Source organism: Harpia harpyja, chromosome 11 (genome assembly GCF_026419915.1).
Source record: "Harpia harpyja isolate bHarHar1 chromosome 11, bHarHar1 primary haplotype, whole genome shotgun sequence".
Taxonomy (NCBI): Eukaryota; Metazoa; Chordata; class Aves; order Accipitriformes; family Accipitridae; genus Harpia; species Harpia harpyja.
Genome location: NC_068950.1, coordinates 38,512,529 through 38,529,395, shown reverse-complemented (window position 1 = coordinate 38,529,395; position 16,867 = coordinate 38,512,529). Strand labels below are relative to the sequence as shown.

The 16,867-nt window shown below is 36.1% G+C and overlaps 1 protein-coding gene across 1 annotated transcript in view; it reads left to right on the top strand.

The window, feature by feature from the left end:
- Positions 1 to 16,867, top strand: part of FAF1 (Fas associated factor 1) — a 173,472-nt gene that overhangs the window by 12,733 nt on the left and 143,872 nt on the right. Inside the window, exon 2 of the mRNA XM_052800638.1 lies at positions 4,957 to 5,025. Within this exon, the coding sequence (XP_052656598.1) occupies positions 4,957 to 5,025 (69 nt within the window). The remainder of the gene's footprint in view (positions 1 to 4,956; positions 5,026 to 16,867) is intronic.

Below are 16,867 nucleotides of genomic sequence, written 5' to 3'. Positions count from 1 at the left end.
TGCCAGATGGGGAAGTCAGCTGCTTTCCCGTGATGTGGAGGTAGGCTAAAGCCTGTGCTGTTGAGGTGGGGGGTCACAGAGGGTCTCAAAACCCAGATCCAGCTGTTACGGCTGCTGGGGTCAGACCACCCTGCAAGGGATTTAGAAGAGCAAGTCTGTCATCCTGCATTATAGCTTTCTGGAAGCACCTCCTAGGTTTGTCTTGAATGCCTTGAAGTCTGTCTGCCCTCCGATTTTTCTCCTAGTGAATTGTTTCCTCAGTGGCTACTTTGCTCCTTTTATGTAACAGTGATTAAGATTACTGTGCCAGTTAAATAGGACCCCTAATGGTTAGCTGTGAATCTTTCCAAGGGTAAGCTCTCCACCACTAAGGTGATGGTTAATCTGCGAAGCTACCTGAAAAAGATTTGGAGAAGTGCTCTGAAATTTTAATATATGCAAATCTAAATCTGCCTGGTGGAAACACTTAACCTGGCCTGGAAAAGCAGGATGCTAAGAAAGTGGTTTTAACATTCAGTAACTTTTAACCTTAAGAATCTGATTTTATTCATTCAGCGCAAAGCAATAGTTTTCTCATCTTCACATTCATTTTCCTCTTGTGTGGTCTGAAAAAAACACAGAAGGGACTGCACAGTCACTGGAGCTGCTGTGAAGGGCAAAAATGCTATCCTAGATTTAGAGGAAATGCAGAGAGGAGGAGGAGAAGGAACTTGTTCTACTGTTTCTTCCCCTTTGTCCTTCAGAAAAATTCTTCGGTTTCTTTTTGACGTGTAAAGGTTTACAAATCAGCGAGCCTTGAAGGTTTTACCTTGACTGTGGTGGTTTGTTTCTTTCAATTTGATGACTTAGAGGATGTGCTGGTTGTTGATTGAATCAAGAGTTGGTAGTATTCTGGTAGGAATTTTCTTTGAAAATATTTAATGCCTTTTATTAAGTAGGTCTCTCATGAAAATAAAGCTGAATAAAAAAAATAAATTTCTCCTCAACTGGTATCACTTTACTTGCTTAGCAACAAAGATGTGTTTTTGCGTCTTTGGAGCTCATCTGCTTTGCTATATTTTGAAGTTTTTTTTTCCTTCTGTTTCTGTACAAATTTAACATGATTTTTTTTCCTAGTCAATTATTTTTTTGTTTGTTTCTTGCTTGGGTAGAATGAAAAGCATAAAGATTTTTTGCTCATTTTTATGTATTGTAAGTAAACCCTGTGACTTTTAGTCTACCTTCCTAGATAAGTAAGGCATATAGCCTTATGGTGCCCAGGTGTCCCCTGGGCTCATACCAATTAAATTATTCCAAATTTCATGAAAATACAGCCAGGTAACACGGAAAGAAGTCCATCAAAAGAAGCTCTTATAAATATTCCAGCCATAGGACAAGCTTAAATCATCCCTTGCAATTAGGGATGAGAGACAAACCCACAAGGAACCAGACTTTGTTAATTTTGTTGCTCACAGAACCTGCTGGTTTCCTGTGTGTGTTTCCCTACAGAAAACAAAGGCAGAAGCAGTACCAGGTTGTTCTGGGACTAATCTGCTGCTACAGAGTCCTTGATGTCACGTCATGCTTGCCAGTGAGGGACTACCTGTCTTGTGTGCTTAATTTCTTAGGGAAAGTTAAAGACATGCAAACCAGATGATTTTCTTGAATTTACCTTCCATGACATGACGCAGTTAAAACAAAGCAAACGTTAATTTTTGGTTGGGTTTTGTTTTGGTTTTTTTTTTGGGTCTTACTGATGGATTATGACTTGGGGCAGGGATTTGTATGTGGTAGTGTGTAGTGTCTGAATATTGAAATATTATTCTGAAGAATCTTAGTTTGCTGCAACTGTGACATTAACAGGGTGTTGAAGAAGATCTTGGAATGTCTGTTTTGTGGTTACATTGATAAGTAGCACTCATTCACTGTTGGCATTCAGAAATGTTTGTTTTCTGTTTTATTGACAACTAGCAAAAACAGTCCATCTGGAAAGTGAAATCTTAGTTTTAGAACTCCTCAAAATCAAACATTTAAAGTGATTGTAAAAATGCTCCAAGGGTTTTAAAAAAACCTGCTTTTCTTGGGTATTGAGAATTCTGATGGTTTTGATTTTTAGTTACTGTTTACACCTGTCCATTCCTGTTGCCCAAAGACTCTGCATTGCTAGGAGAGCAAGAGCAAGGTTGTATTTTAGATTGTAAATCACCAACAAGATGATTTAGGAAGGATGCAGAGATACAAGTGAATTAGTTGCTTAATTAGTCTGCCTCTGCTGTGATGAGGTAACTACTTTCACTGTGTGCTCTGGCAGAAGGGTAAGCTAATTTTGTTTAGTTTATCTAAAACTGGATTTCAGCTTACTGAAAGGGTTGTCAGGCATTGGAACAGGCTGCTCAGGGAGGTGGTTGAGTCACCATCCCTGGGGGTGTTCAAGAAACGCGTAGACCTGGCACTTCAGGACATGGTTTAGTGGGCATGGTTGGGTTGACGGTTGGACTTGATGATCTTGGAGGTCTTTTCCAAACTTAATGATTCTATTCTGCTCTTTTCTAAAAGAGTTCAAGGAGCGTCTGGATAACGCTCTTAGTCATATGGTTTAGCTTTAGGTAGTCCTGCAAGGAGCAGGGAGTTTGACTTGATGATCCTTATGGGTCCCTTCCAACTTGAGATATTCTATGATCTCGAAATAAAAATATGCCAAAATGAGCTGAATCAATTTGCTGTTAGTATGGGCTAAGAGTGTGCATATGGACAGTTGCAAGTCAGCTGAGCTGCAGGGATGATATGAAGAGGGGGCAACTAAAACCGGTATTTGAGCCCTGAATTCCAAGTACCCTCTCCTCAACTTCATCTGCACAGTCCAGGGTTGAAAATAACACGTTGTTGGTCAGGTTCTTATTGTAGGTTGGAACACTACTTAGTTCTTAGAAAGATCACGCAGAGTTTGCGGGGCTGATAAATGAGAAATAGTAACTCTTTATTTCTGTAATGACCAGATTTTTAAGTGTATTTCACGTGACTGTAAACCGAACCTCAGGCTGTCACTTCTGCAAAACTTTTTCTCAAAGTAAGACTACTTTGCAGCAGAGCTATTGACATCGATTTCAGTGGCAGGTTTATTGTAGTATGAACCCTCCTGTGATTTCAGAAATGACAAGCTCAAGCCCTGCACTCCTCAAGCTTGCCTGGTGTAAGTGTATATAACCTTCTCATTTGCTATAGAATGTGTTAGTGTCTCATTTTTAACTTCAGAAGTAACTGCAAGAAGTGATGGAAGAGAAGGCAAAATGATGCTTCTGAAGAGCAAAACTGTATTTTTAAAATTTTTTTTGGCATTCCTGATGAAAAGTGGGTGAAATTCAGTATTAACACAGCATGCTGTGAGCGATGGAAGAAATTTTGTCTTGTTTCAGAGAGAATCAGTCTGGCCTTGAGAGCATTGCGGATCAATAGAAACTGCTGCCTCCCCTCTGCAGGCAAAAAACATCTCTAAAATGTCTTCTTGTGATCCTCGCGGTCCTCCAAACTGGTCCATTTTGTGTAGACATACTGCATGTAATGCCTCATGTGTGGAACTCTTCAGCATTGAATTTGGGAAAAGAGAATTGGCTTTGAATTTCTCTGTGATTTCTTTTCTACTTTTTATGTCTTCATTGTTGTAAATTGGGAGAAAAGTCAGAGCATGGAAAATGTATGAACTGATGGCTTTTTATGTCTTGGGAGAAAAAAAAGTGTCTGTTTTTGTGCCTAGTCCCCTTTTTGTGTTATCACATAAAGGAAAAACAGGACTATATGTCTTTGGAATCAAGAAAACTGATCTGTTTGGTGCTGCAATCTAACTCTGTATTATTACTGTTAAAAGGTTGGATTTTTTTAATGTGGTTTTATATAAAAGTTATATAAACTTCTTTTTATATAACTGTGTGGTAGAGCAGAAGGAACATGATCATGTTTCAGATCTTGTAAAAAGTCTGAACTCCTCTTGTGTGCTTGAATATAGAGCATAGCTTTGATTAGGATGAAAGATAAATTCCAGAAAGAAACTTAACTGTTTCCATTTTTCCCTTCTGGTGAAATATATCTGATATCCTTTGGTGTGAACGGTAGCAAATATGTGGCAATGAATAGCAATGCTCTGCCTGCTGAAGTTGAACAGTTGAAAAGGTATAGGTATCAAAAAAAGAAAGGAGGATACTGCATTAAGGTTTTTGCTGGGTAAGGGTGCTCTCTTGTATTTGGAATTAAGCTAAATTTACAATATCATTTTTTGGGATGTTATCACTACTTTAAAAATGCTGTTGTATTAGATTTCTTGAACTAGGTAAAGCCAGAGTATAGGGCTAGAACAACATGCAAGCGTTTTGTTTGAAAGGAAAACATTGTAAATTTTTCATTGTATAGTCTTCATTTTAAATAGTTTCACAAGGGGTGTTCATTTGTATATGCAGTAGTAAGTTGGCGCTTTGATGATCAAAAATTCATACATGCCACCTTCTTTTCTTCTTACACTGCATCACCGAGAGTGAGTAGGGGTATAAGATGATGGTGGAGGCAGTAGGGTTTATTATGTATTTCTGGCTTTAGATGAAATATTTCAGCTGTCTTAAACATCATTTTAAGCCTTAAGTATTTTTGTGCTGCCTTTTAAGGTAGTATGAGTGTTTCATAGTTTTGAATGTAGAATTCTCAAAACACCTTTATGGGACAGCACTATTGTCCTAATTTTAGAAATAACTACTTTGTCTTGCTTCCCTAGGTGGCTTCCTCAAGGTTGCACAAGAGTCCTCTGGTGGAACAGGGAGTTATATCCAAATGTTTAATGTTTAAAACTTGAAATCTGATTTCTGGATTATCCTTTCCTAACAGAAATGAAAGACCTATACCTTTCCTGTCATTCTCCTAAAATTAATTAAATTATAAGTATTAACACTCTGATCAATGCTTTTAATTCTGCTTACTGCTTCTTTTTCTTTTTAGGCATGTACTGGTATTGAAAATATCGATGAAGCTATAACGTTGCTTGAACAAAATAACTGGGATTTAGTGGTAAGTATTCTAAGAAAATGACTTCATAGATCAACTTCATGTAACAGTGACGTGCCATCTTGCTGAGACACCTATTATCTTTATTTCAAATCTGGGTGTGTCTTTTATGGCTAGGGCAAGCAAGTTATGTGCAGACTGTTTCCTCTGCAGTTATAGCCTCATTGCCAAGTTAACATGGTACTGAGTTGTGTATACCCTGGTATACTCTGATTGTCTTCATGCCTTTTTGATTTGTTTCTTTTCCTTTAAATTAGTGTTTCCTATTGTGTTTAATTTCCTTTTTGGTTAATTGTATGCATAATTTTGTAAGTAGTATAATTAAGGGTAACATTTTTAGGAGACATCTTGTGTATATACACAAGATTTTTGAGGATTTAGGTGCCTGTGGAAGAAATGGAAGGTAAAACAACTTCTTCAATCTTTCATATGCTTTTAGTTTAAAAATAAGATAGTTGCTCTTTTATTTTTAGTTGTTATGCAGAATTGAGTCAGAGATTAAGGCCATACCTTATTTAGATTTGGTGTTATCCAGACACAGTTAAACACAAACAAAAAAACCAACAAACTCACTCATCCTAAAACCCCCTATCGTTTAGTTTGTAACAAGGTTCAATATGCAGACAAATAGGAGGAAACCAATAAACCAAGCAAAACAGTCTTAGGTATTTTAAGACTCTGCATAGGATTATCAGGATAAATAAAGAAACTATTAATCCATTCTCTTAAGGTTTAAAAGTGTAAAATAGAACAAACTTAATTAAAAAGCAAGTGATCTTCCTTTAAACTGTAATCCCTTTGATTTTATCTTTTTTTTTTCTTTTTTTTTTTTAAATTTTATTTTCCAAATAAGTGATCTTTGGACCAGTTCAAATTATCAGAAAATTATTTACCGCCCCCCCACCTCGATTTTCCAAAATTGACTATGGATACAGTTTCAACTGTCTGCCACATTGTGTTCCCAGCATATTATTTAGATTGTTCTCTATGTTTTAATAATTACAAACTAAGTATCAGAGAGGTCAGGTTGCAGTTTTAAACTGAGTTTGTTAGAATGAATATTCTGTTTCTTTTAAGGCATAATGATTGAAATGACATGTAATATTGTAACCTATTGTAAAACACTATGTACTCCGAACACTTGAAACTAAGGGTTTAAAATCAATGTTGGCCAAAGTATATGGAGTCTTTCTTTTGCAACATGTCATGGTATAAGCAAGAATGAGACACCAACGAGCAAAAGGGAGTGCATATCATCAGTGTCTTCTAACAGAAAAAACCAAATATATGTTGACAGAGTGGTATAGTTAAAAACATCTTTTGTGCTAGTAGTTTGTTGTGACTTAGCATGGGCTGTTTTGAAAATTAAAGTGTTTATGGGAAGGCAAGTAATAGCCTTATGCATTCTGTTCAGCTTGTAAAGTTCTCAATACAATGCATTAAATCAGTTGGTTTTGGGGGATTTGTAAATTGTAAAGTATATGCTTTGCAATAGATGTTCACAGGTGGGGTTGAATGGGAGAATTGCGATGAAGAATGGTAAGAACAGCTAAGGGAATTTGTTTGGTTTTTTTTTCTTTTGAGACTCCAGAATGAGCGGAAAGGGAGAGTGAAGTATTTAAAGCTATGAGAATATCTTTAAATACTTAATTTTATTAGTGATGATTAAATGATCTAGAAGTAGAAAATAGTGGGAAAAGAAGTAATGACCCAAAAATGCAAGCTTAAAAAAGACATAGGGAAAGTGAGAAAGGGAAGAAAATCAGCGGTGTAAGAGGTACTTCAGGCAAGTACATAGTTCTTGAAACTAAACAGAAGATGAATGAGAGGGGTGGCTGTGAAAAGGAAATGGTAAGTTGTGGAAGAAGCAAAAGTAAAAATTGGGGAGAGTAAAAGTGAAGAAGATGTCCTAAGGGTCTGTGATTAGTAGGACACTGACTCCTTTTTATTAAAAGCAGTCTTACTGTAAAAAAAGGGAGTGGAAACCAAATCATGGTAATCTAATAGGGTGTTAGAAGCAGAATAGTGAAGAAAGAGGAGAGAGGACTAAAGAAACGTGAATGTAAGAAGACAAGTTGCTAGCTTGAGCGACAATCAAACATCTCTGTTAGGCAAGGGATTTTAGCATTTCAAAAGTCAAAACAGTACATGAAAAAAGGCTCATGACATGAGAAGTGTAGCATCTTTTATTTTAAAATTAAAAGTGTATGGTCCATGTGTGGTGGGGTTTTTTTGTTTGTTTGTTTTATACCTTTGATTCAGTAATCAAATACAGCTTCAGTGCCAAGAAATTTGGGAGGAGGGAGGTCTTTGTTTTGATTGAACCAAAAGGTCTCGGAGTTTTTTAGCTGAGATGAAAAATTTAAAAAATTCTTTTGCTTGGCACTAAATATTTCATTCAGTGCAGAACAAAACTTTTTTTTTTTTTTATTTGTAAGGAAAATAAAATTCATAGGACTTGGTTCACAAGTCATGAAGACAGTAGTGAAGTAGTGATGATTTTGTAAGGTTTCCTCTATCATCCTTTGACTGACAATCTGTTAGGTAAATGGGAAGAACATCATCGCTGTCTTGTCTAATTTCACTTTGTTTTGTGTGTCTTATTCAGAGGCGTATTTTAAGTTCAAGTTTTGGATAAACATGACCTGTAGTAGTAAAATATAGTCGTACAGGTGTTCAGGTTTTTTTGTGGGGGGGTGTTGGATGGTGTGTGTGTGTTGTTTTTTTTAAAATGTGGATTCCTTTACTTCCATGACTTTGGAAGTGAAATCAGAGCTCTGTATTTGATCAGGAAAGCTTCTGTGAGGCACCCAGGGTAATATGAAGTAGAAAGCTAGGCAAGTCCCGTTAGGAGGTGAACCTTCAGGGGCACTTCTGTGACATTAGGGAAAAAAACAAAAACATAAGCAAGTTCTTGTCTCGAACAGATTGCTTTCTTGCCCTTCATTCAGGCTGTCTGTATCTCAATTCCATTTTCCGGTTTGGGGAAAAAAAGTCGTGTACTATCAGAGGCTATGCTAGGGATCCAGGTTGAAGATTCCCTTGAGCACCTGTTGCTTCTTGAACTCTATGAGACTCAACTCAAGGGCGTTATTTCTCTGGGACGTCAGCCAAAACAGCCAAGAGCAAGTAGTCCTGGTGAGTTGGAAAGCAGAAGGATCCCAAAACAGAAACAGTGAAGTACATCAGAATGCACAGAGACGGCAGAGGTTATATAGTTCACAAAACAAGTTTCTAATGTCATCCTACAAATACTATGTTTTTGTGTAAGCTTTTTTGAGGATTTCTTTGTTTGCACTGATGCAAACTTATTTGCACTGATGCTGCTTATTTTCTCCATACTTTTTTTTTTTTTTTCTGGTCTTGCTAGTAGATTTTAGTAACAAGGGTTAAAATGTCACCGATGTCTCTTTCCTGTTACTTCAGTGAGTGTTACTGTGTTTTGTATCTTTTTGGACATTTGGTCTTACCTTAAAACAAAGCCAAACCCGAGTGAAGTGTAAGGAACTCCTTTCTAGGTTTGGTTTTTCTAATAGCCACTTATGGTTTATATTAAGAATTCATCTGAATTCTTTTTTCTTTTCAGTTTAGAACTGAAACATCATCTTTCTATTTTTGAACTTTTAAAGATTACCCACCCGCAATTATAAGTCTTCATGTCTATTCCTCTCTGTGGGATACTTTAAGACAATAAACTGCCATTAATTTATCTTTGACTTGGAGCTAAATAAATTGGATTTAAATGTCTCAGAGTTGTATATGTTTTACAGGGTTCAAATCGTGTTTTAGCTCTTTGAAGTGACATAGGAAACTGTCTTTCATAAATGTTTGGTTGCTAGGCTTTGTTCAAGTGCTTAAAATCAAATTGATCATGAGAGTGCTGCAGAAGAATTCATATGCAGTAACAGTGTATGAATTGCTCAGTGGGATCATGAAGTCTGATCTTGCCAATAATTAGTTCCCCACTTGGCCTTTGTGGTGGTCTGCTGCATATATAGCAGCTGAGGATTTTTTCTGTATTAGAACACTGTAGCCTAATTACTAGATGAAATGTTTCAGATGTTCTGTGAAATAGAGAAGATCAACAATAGATAATATAATGAACTCTTCAGCCCTTCATCTTTATGAAACTGTTCTGCAATAAATGGATCCAACTCTCTTAAGCCTAACAAGATTGCTGATATGTTATTTCCTGAGTGTCATTTCTTTGAGCTCTGTTAATTTACAACCATTTTTAATATCTGAGGAAGCAGAAGTTAGGAATTTCTGTCCATTGTAAAGTCTGATGGTTTCATAGCTTGTCCATTTACACTATGACCTTCTGTTTTGGCATTTGAAGGTAAGAGTGACAGTATAAATGTATCTTAAACGTTGTGTAAAAACAATAAAATAAAAGTATGAAAAATCCCAACTATGTGTCTGTTGAAATGTTTCTGATGATGGTACATATTTAAAGGAAATGAGCCATTAATGCAAGAATTTATAATCTACTTGACCTTATGCAATATGGACCTTTGTTTATATGAGGTTATTATATAGGTGATAGCTCTTTGCTCTCCTGAAATCAAATGCTTGCATCTGCGCATGAAACCTGGTCTTCTGTACCTTTCACAGATTTGATGAAAAACTCAAATCCTTTACATATATCATGACTTTATATTCTGTACTGGTAATCAGAACAGGTTTTTTGAATGAAAAGCAGGATTTACCACACTTAATTTTCTGCTTTTTCCAGTATGACAATTTCTGTTGTTACTCCTGTTCACTGGTTTAAAATTACTTTTATTTTATTTCATGTCTTTTCCAATAGACATTGTAATGTGCTTAACATCACTTTAAGGAGAAAATAAATTTCATCAAAATAAAGGGGGGGCTGGTGTTTATCCCATATTCACTTCACTATAACGTGTGTATAATGATTGTAAAAAAAAAAAAAAAAAGCCTGTTTTTTATTTTCAGAAGATATTCTTAAAATGACCTTTGTGCCTTCCTGCCTGCTATACTTGGCTTTGTTATTCTGTATTCTGGTAGAGGCTCAACGCACAGTATAACTTCAGTAAAACCAGCAGTTTCGTGCACCTGGAAATGTGATGACTTGTAGTTCCTGTCATACACAGCTTCCAAGAGTCAGCTGACAAAAAGCGTTTCTGTACCTTGGAAAGAGCAATTGTATATTTCGAACATCTGTTTTTATAAAGCTTCAACTCTCAATTATAGTTTTTTCTTTTGAATGGATAACCTACGCAGAAGATTTTGCTGCATCTTGCTGTTTAAAACCTCTTAAAAATAGTCATTATTTGTCAGACAGGATTTTTTTTTTTTTAATGTAAGTACCTATTTTGTTTATATATTTATATTTACTTCTATATAATGTTGTCTTTTGGAAAGAAAGATGTTAAAAAAACCAACCAAACAAAAAATTGAATGGAGAAAAATGTGCTAGGGCTTTGCAATTTTTCATTTTTATTTCTGTTGGACGTGCCAGTTTAGATGGCATTCTAGGCAGAAAATGGGTTATTGGCTCTTGACAGTTATCAACAATCTGTTATTTGTATCTTTTATTGCTTTCGAACAATTAACTTAGTTCTTCTGTTATAATGTGTAGTAAATCTCGGTACAAGTTGGTAAAAACTAATACACTAATGATGTCTTTCATCCCTTTTTCTAACTGGTTTGTCCTGCAAAAGCTTTGATGTGGTATCTCTTTGTACATTTTTTTCGATCGATTTGAATTAGCCTGCCTCCAGAAACTAGGTGATTAATTTAAGTTTGGCACACGGCCATTTCTTTTCCTTAAATGTGGGACAGTATTGTCATATGTTTAGCAGCTCTCTAGTTTCATTCCAAGTGGGCTGTATTTCAGTGGCTGGCGAACGAGGACTAGACATTATGGTGATCATGTTCATCACGTTGGCCCCTTTTATCTTGTATTGTTGACCTGCTGTTTTCTTTACTTCAGAGTTACATACTGCATATGGCACACATTTGACAGCACTCGCTATGGGACTAGTGAGAAGTTCATGGTGTGCTCCTCTCATTAGGACTAGATCTGAGGGATTTTCACTGTTAGGAACATGGGCTTATCTGTGTATTAATAACATTCTCCCTGTGGTCAAATGAACAGTCACATCTGCCTGTGGGAACCAGAGGTTTGTATCCCAGTTTTTTTTAAGGAGCTTTTAAAGTTTTTGTTTCAGACAGGTGTTCTCTTCTGGATCTTAGTGTTCTGTCGAACGTGTTATTGTCAGCTCAGTTAGTTTATGCTTGCTGTTACTGCACTGCGTTGCCTGGACAGCATTCAAAATCCTGCTGCCAGCAGAGCTAAGGAAGAAGGAAGCTCTGAGTTAGGTAATGATAAGTAATGTCGGTGGACGGGCATCCCGCTGGTGCGAGTGTCCTGTGGGCATGGTGCCTGTTCTCCAGGAAATACAGGAATTGCAGATTTCTTGTGTGTCCAACTGCAGCATTAATCTCTTCTAGTAGGACACAGTTAAATTGTATACGAACTTCTGTTTTACAAAGGACTACAGAAATCCCTTTTGGAAGTCTCTAATGTACTTTCTGTTAAATTCAGGATCCTTGCTTGCAAAAATAATTTGATTTCTCATTCTTTGTATTTCCAGCTTTTTGCAGCTCTCAAAGTGACATTTCTGTGTCTTTGAGTAAGCTCAGATGCATGCTGTGTATTTTATGCAGCTGGGTGGTAGCACAGAAGACTAGCTAATTCTTAAAAAAAACATGATTATTAAATTAATTGTTTTTATTCACTTTTGAATGCCTTCATCTCAGGTAAAACAGATGTTTCCTTTCGGTATATTTTCTACATTGAAGACCATATGAAATGTGCAGATCTATAGGCAGTTGTAAGCATGGTATGGCTTTCTACATAGCTGTATGCACGTTCACCTATAAAAAAAAAAAAACCCCAAACCGAAACACCACCACTAATACATATGGAGGAAATTAAGATTCTTTACTTGCAGAATGCAGAATAAGAGTGCTGCTTTGTCACCTCAGTAATGTGCTTCAAGGAAGGAAGATTACCTCTGCTAGCAGCAAGGGAGCCCAGTCTTCGTGGTCCTACCAAATCCAAACTTTCTTCTGAGACTTAACAGCAATAGTTGATACCTCAGGTGATGCAGGAAAGTGTTCAGTATATTGCCACTGTGACGGTCACTTCACATGACTTTGATGAGAGCACAAATTGCAATTGATCCTGTTATGTCTCTGCATCAATCTTGGTCCGTTGCCTGCAAGTGGTCTGTTAGACATCAGAAAGTGGTCAACAGAGCAACTACAGTTCAAAATAAAAAGGAGCCAAACCCAATAAAAATGTCATATACACATTCTGACACATGGTAGCAAGGAAACAAACACACTAAAGGGAGAATAAAAGTAGCAAATGTCTAACTTGTGTGTTTTAAACTTTTGATTGTTTTGAATAAAACTATTATTTTATTACATAGGTTGGTCCCTTGGATTTTTTTTCCAAAAAACTTAGGTGGTCTTTGGATTTGGTCTTATTTGTATGACCCTTTGCACTTTCAAAAGAGGTTGAGAAACACTGCTTGGATCATGTTAACATTGCTGTATCTTGTGATTTTTTTTTTTATAAGGAAACCCATGAAAGCTGTAGTCAATGCTGTAGCTGCTGATATTGTGTAAATATCCAAGAATCTCAAGTTTCACAGTGTTCCCCTGTAAAGAAAGAGCCTTGGAAGGGGGCAGTCTCTGGCTTGTCTGTAGTGAAAGATTTGAAAATTAAAATTAATTGTTTTCCTCATCTGTAGTCTGCTATCCCAAAACTTTATTAATTCTCATGGATCTTGCCTGGGACTCTTCAGGTACAAAAACAACTCTCAAAATGCACTTTACCCCAAGAAATAATAGCTAAATTTTGTACTAGACCCAGAGAGATGTTTGGTTTCTTCAGATTATTTCTGTCTTTTTCTTTTTTGGTTCCTAAGGCAGGTAAATGTGTAAAAAAAACCCTAAGTCTTCTTCCCCCACCCCTGAGGAAATTACTGGGTCTCCTTACCAGGGCAAAGCTTTGTCTGAGAGATTGTTTGAGGAATTTGGTGAAAACAGGTTTAATTTCTTTAAATTACTCCTCTGTTGAAACATGGTGCTTATTTCACAGAAAAAGTCTTGACAGCCTCATAGCTTGGGAAGACTTGAGCTTTCACTGCAGAAAACTGGTGCTGTGCAGTGTCATTCTTTTCTCCTATTTTCAAGGCACTACTGAAATATTAACATTATAAAATCATTTGTTTAGTAGGTGACTAACTGTATTTAGGGCTCATTTTGGTCTACCATGTTTAAGCGGATTGAGGCAAAGGGATGTGCAGCTTGCAATGTTATGGAAACCATGAATTAGGGTTAAATACATGAACTATTTTGTCTTTCAAATTTGAGAGGATGAAAAAACTGATAGCTCTCAAGGAGGTAAGGATTTTTTTTATTTAAGGCAGTTAAGAGTCATGGCTTTAAACGTGTTTTCTTTAGTGCTGTTTCATATATGCTTTGCAATTTTGTTGATTGCATCAGAAGGGGCTAATTCTTACATTGCTGATTGAAAGAAGGTGTAATGGGGTGTATATATTTCCCACACGGTAAAACTAGTATAGCTTAGGCAAAGTGTCTTCTAGATGAGGACCCTTTTGTTGCTGTTAAACTGGAACAATTCTTCAGTATCTGTGAAGAAATCCATACCTTTCACCCCTTCACAATTTTAGCAAATGTAATGGTTAACTTGCAATATAGTAGATAGTTTTCTAGACACTAAGGGGTTTATGTTAATCTAAAATAGTTTATGATGTTTCAGAACTATAGATTTTAATTTTTCTAATAGAAAAAGCCTGCTTTATTCACTGGAGGATAACAGAGGGATTGTGATTATGTATTTTATGGCTGTATTTTGTAGCCATGTTGCTGTGGTGATGCATATGAAATTTTAATGTCTGGCCAGAAAGAGAGTGGAGGAGATTTTTAGGTAAAACTTTGCTGTCAACATTGTAGAGTGAGCTGTGTCTCTTCTTTCCAAATAGCAGATGGAATTTAATTACTTAAGAAATAAGCTCCTTTCCTTAAGTTTTTCTTGCACAGTGATCAAACAAGCAACGCGACTAATAAACTTAGATTTCTGTTCATGGAAAAAGACTCTCATTTCTTGTAATAGAGAGTTTTGTGTTCTGAGAATAACCAAAAAGTGGCACCTGAGATCACAGTAGTGCCTGATAGTATTGCTGTAGCTATATGTATGCATTACCCACCTGCCTTATGTTTTACAAATACTTATTTTCAGAGGCTGGTACCTCTGTATTGACAATTTCTATGAAGATTCCTTAGCATTAATTTGTCCTGAGACATTCAAATTTAAGAGCAAATTTCTAGAATATATTAATAGTGAAGTGGCTAGTAATGAGGTATCTGTAAGTAGTTTGTAGTATATTATTCTGTGACTAGTTGAACTGAAAATTGCATGCATCTTATAAACGTGTGTTTGACAAGTGATTAGTCTGTCATGAAGTCATGCTGGGAATATATGAGTAGGAGAAAAATAAAGTAGATTATTTAATTTAAGAACCAGCATCCATGCCAATGTTGTGACTATTTTGCAAGTAAACCTTAATTGTGAAAGATTTTACCACAGAAGCTAGAAGTCATCTAGACCACTCAGGCTTTCAAAGCAGAGTATTTAAAAAATGGATTTACTTATAATACTGTTGAATATCTTTAACAGTTCTGTCCTGGTTTTATTTAAATAAACTCTTCTTAGCTGGTCCTGGAAGACCTGGGTTGCTGCGGTGCCAGCAGTATAGCATAGGTTGTCAAGAGGTATAAGGAGAAATACTGTGAGATGAGTTGTAGGTTACATACTTTGGCTTGGGATCTTCTGGTTTCCAAACTTTTAAGCTAAATCTTGCATAATTATTCTTTTATTATGGATTAGTGATTAGGCAGTCTGCTGACTATGGTTAGGGTAGTTTGAAAACTGTCATATAAGATGTTTCATGTTATTATAGCTTTTCAATGAGGGGGCCTTAGTCTGTAGGCAGTACTTCTAGGACTTTTTGAGTTTTCTTGTGTCCTGAGATTTCATCCCTGGTAGTACTTGCTAAGAGCTAGTATGTTAGAACAATGAGCGATTTTTTTAAAAAAACAATTATTTTTTTAAGACTGAACAAAAAGTATGTTGTCATGGGGTAGCTATTCCCAACCTGTACATTTTAGTGTTGTCATTCGAATTTACATAAAATAATTAGGAGAGCGGTAGAAATGTGGGAGTTCAGTACATAGATATTTTTTCAGGCATAGCCTTAGTTTTATCTGACTGTCCTGCTGTCTAGCTTAATGTTTTAAGGAGTAACAAAGTATGTTTGATATTAAGCATAAGCATTCCTTTCTGTTAAGTTAGAAGGTGAAGCAGTGGTAGTGTAAAAAGTTGTGACGTTAATGAGTGGGACCAAGGTACATATATGTGTGTCAAAGTAGCAGACACATCATGGTCTACTCCTCTCCCTTTCTATATGAATGAGTTTTGAGTGGATAGTTCAGATTAGGTTATTTTTCTTTATTCCTGCTGAAATAGAGTTTCAGCTCAGATAGATACTGATCCATAAGCTGCTTATAAATCTGTTTATGTTATTTATTTTCATTATGCTAGGGAAATACATCTATTTATGAATTTATTATTGAGATTGTGCTTTGTTTGGGGAATTATGCAGTGACAATGTAAAATTGAAGAACTGTGCAAAATGTGGGGTTTTTTTCTCAGGGTTATAGAAGTATATCTAACTGTTGAAAGGCTTCCTAGTGCATTTCGGCATGTTGTAGGAACTACAGGAAAAAATTTGCTGAAGCCACCAAAGAAGTAGGGAGAAATGGGAAACCACATCTAGAGTGCTAATTGTAAACTATTTCGACGCGTGCTGTCTTGCTGATGAAGTGAATCATCTGTAGGAATATATTCATGTGGCATTTTTTTGATGAAATGTTAATTTTTTGCTTTATTAGCAATTCTATTGTTTTGCAGCTTTTCATGAAGTATATTTGTTGTAAAGAAAGCAAGCTGAAATAAAGCAGAATGCATAGAAGACATTTCATTGTAGTTCAATTACAGCTTTTGGTTAAATTTTAACCACGATGGGGACGAATGTTGGCATTCTGTAAAAACTTTGTGGGTGTAACTTCACGTCTAGCACTTGGAAATACTTTGTGACTTGCAAAGCTGGGGAAATGCCAGCAAGTATAACACAAGCTACAGGAAAAAGCTGACTCATTTCTTTGCCTTGAAAAGTCTGCCAAAGATAACAAAGGTAGAGGTTGCTTCTGTTACTGCTGGGGCACAATTAGCAATTTTTTTATTTAAATATGATTGCATTCATTTAAAAATCCAAACCAAATAATACTTTTTATAACTTGAACTCATAGCAATCATTACTTGTTAAAGTAATGATTTCAAAGTAGCTGTGTATGTAGGAAGGCAATAGTGTACCTTGTCTGTAAAAAGCCTCTAGTCTAAAATAATTGGTATTTCTGCAGAAGGTTTTATGGAATTTCTTGTTTAGAATAACGCATCGCAGGGCTTGCTTGTAACAGGCAAGATTTGATAGTTGCACAAAGATGCACAGAAACCATGTTCCTCTGCTTGGGAATCTCATAATACAATCTCAATGTCTTGAGGCAGAAAGAAGTGATTGCATTACAGCTGATTTCAGTAAACCTTTATTTTATTAATCCAGATTGACTGCAGTATTTGACTAATACTTGCAGTAAGTTTTTGTCAGCATCAGTTAGTAAAACTTCTGCTGTTTATTCCCGAATTTTCTACTTTTTTATTGTT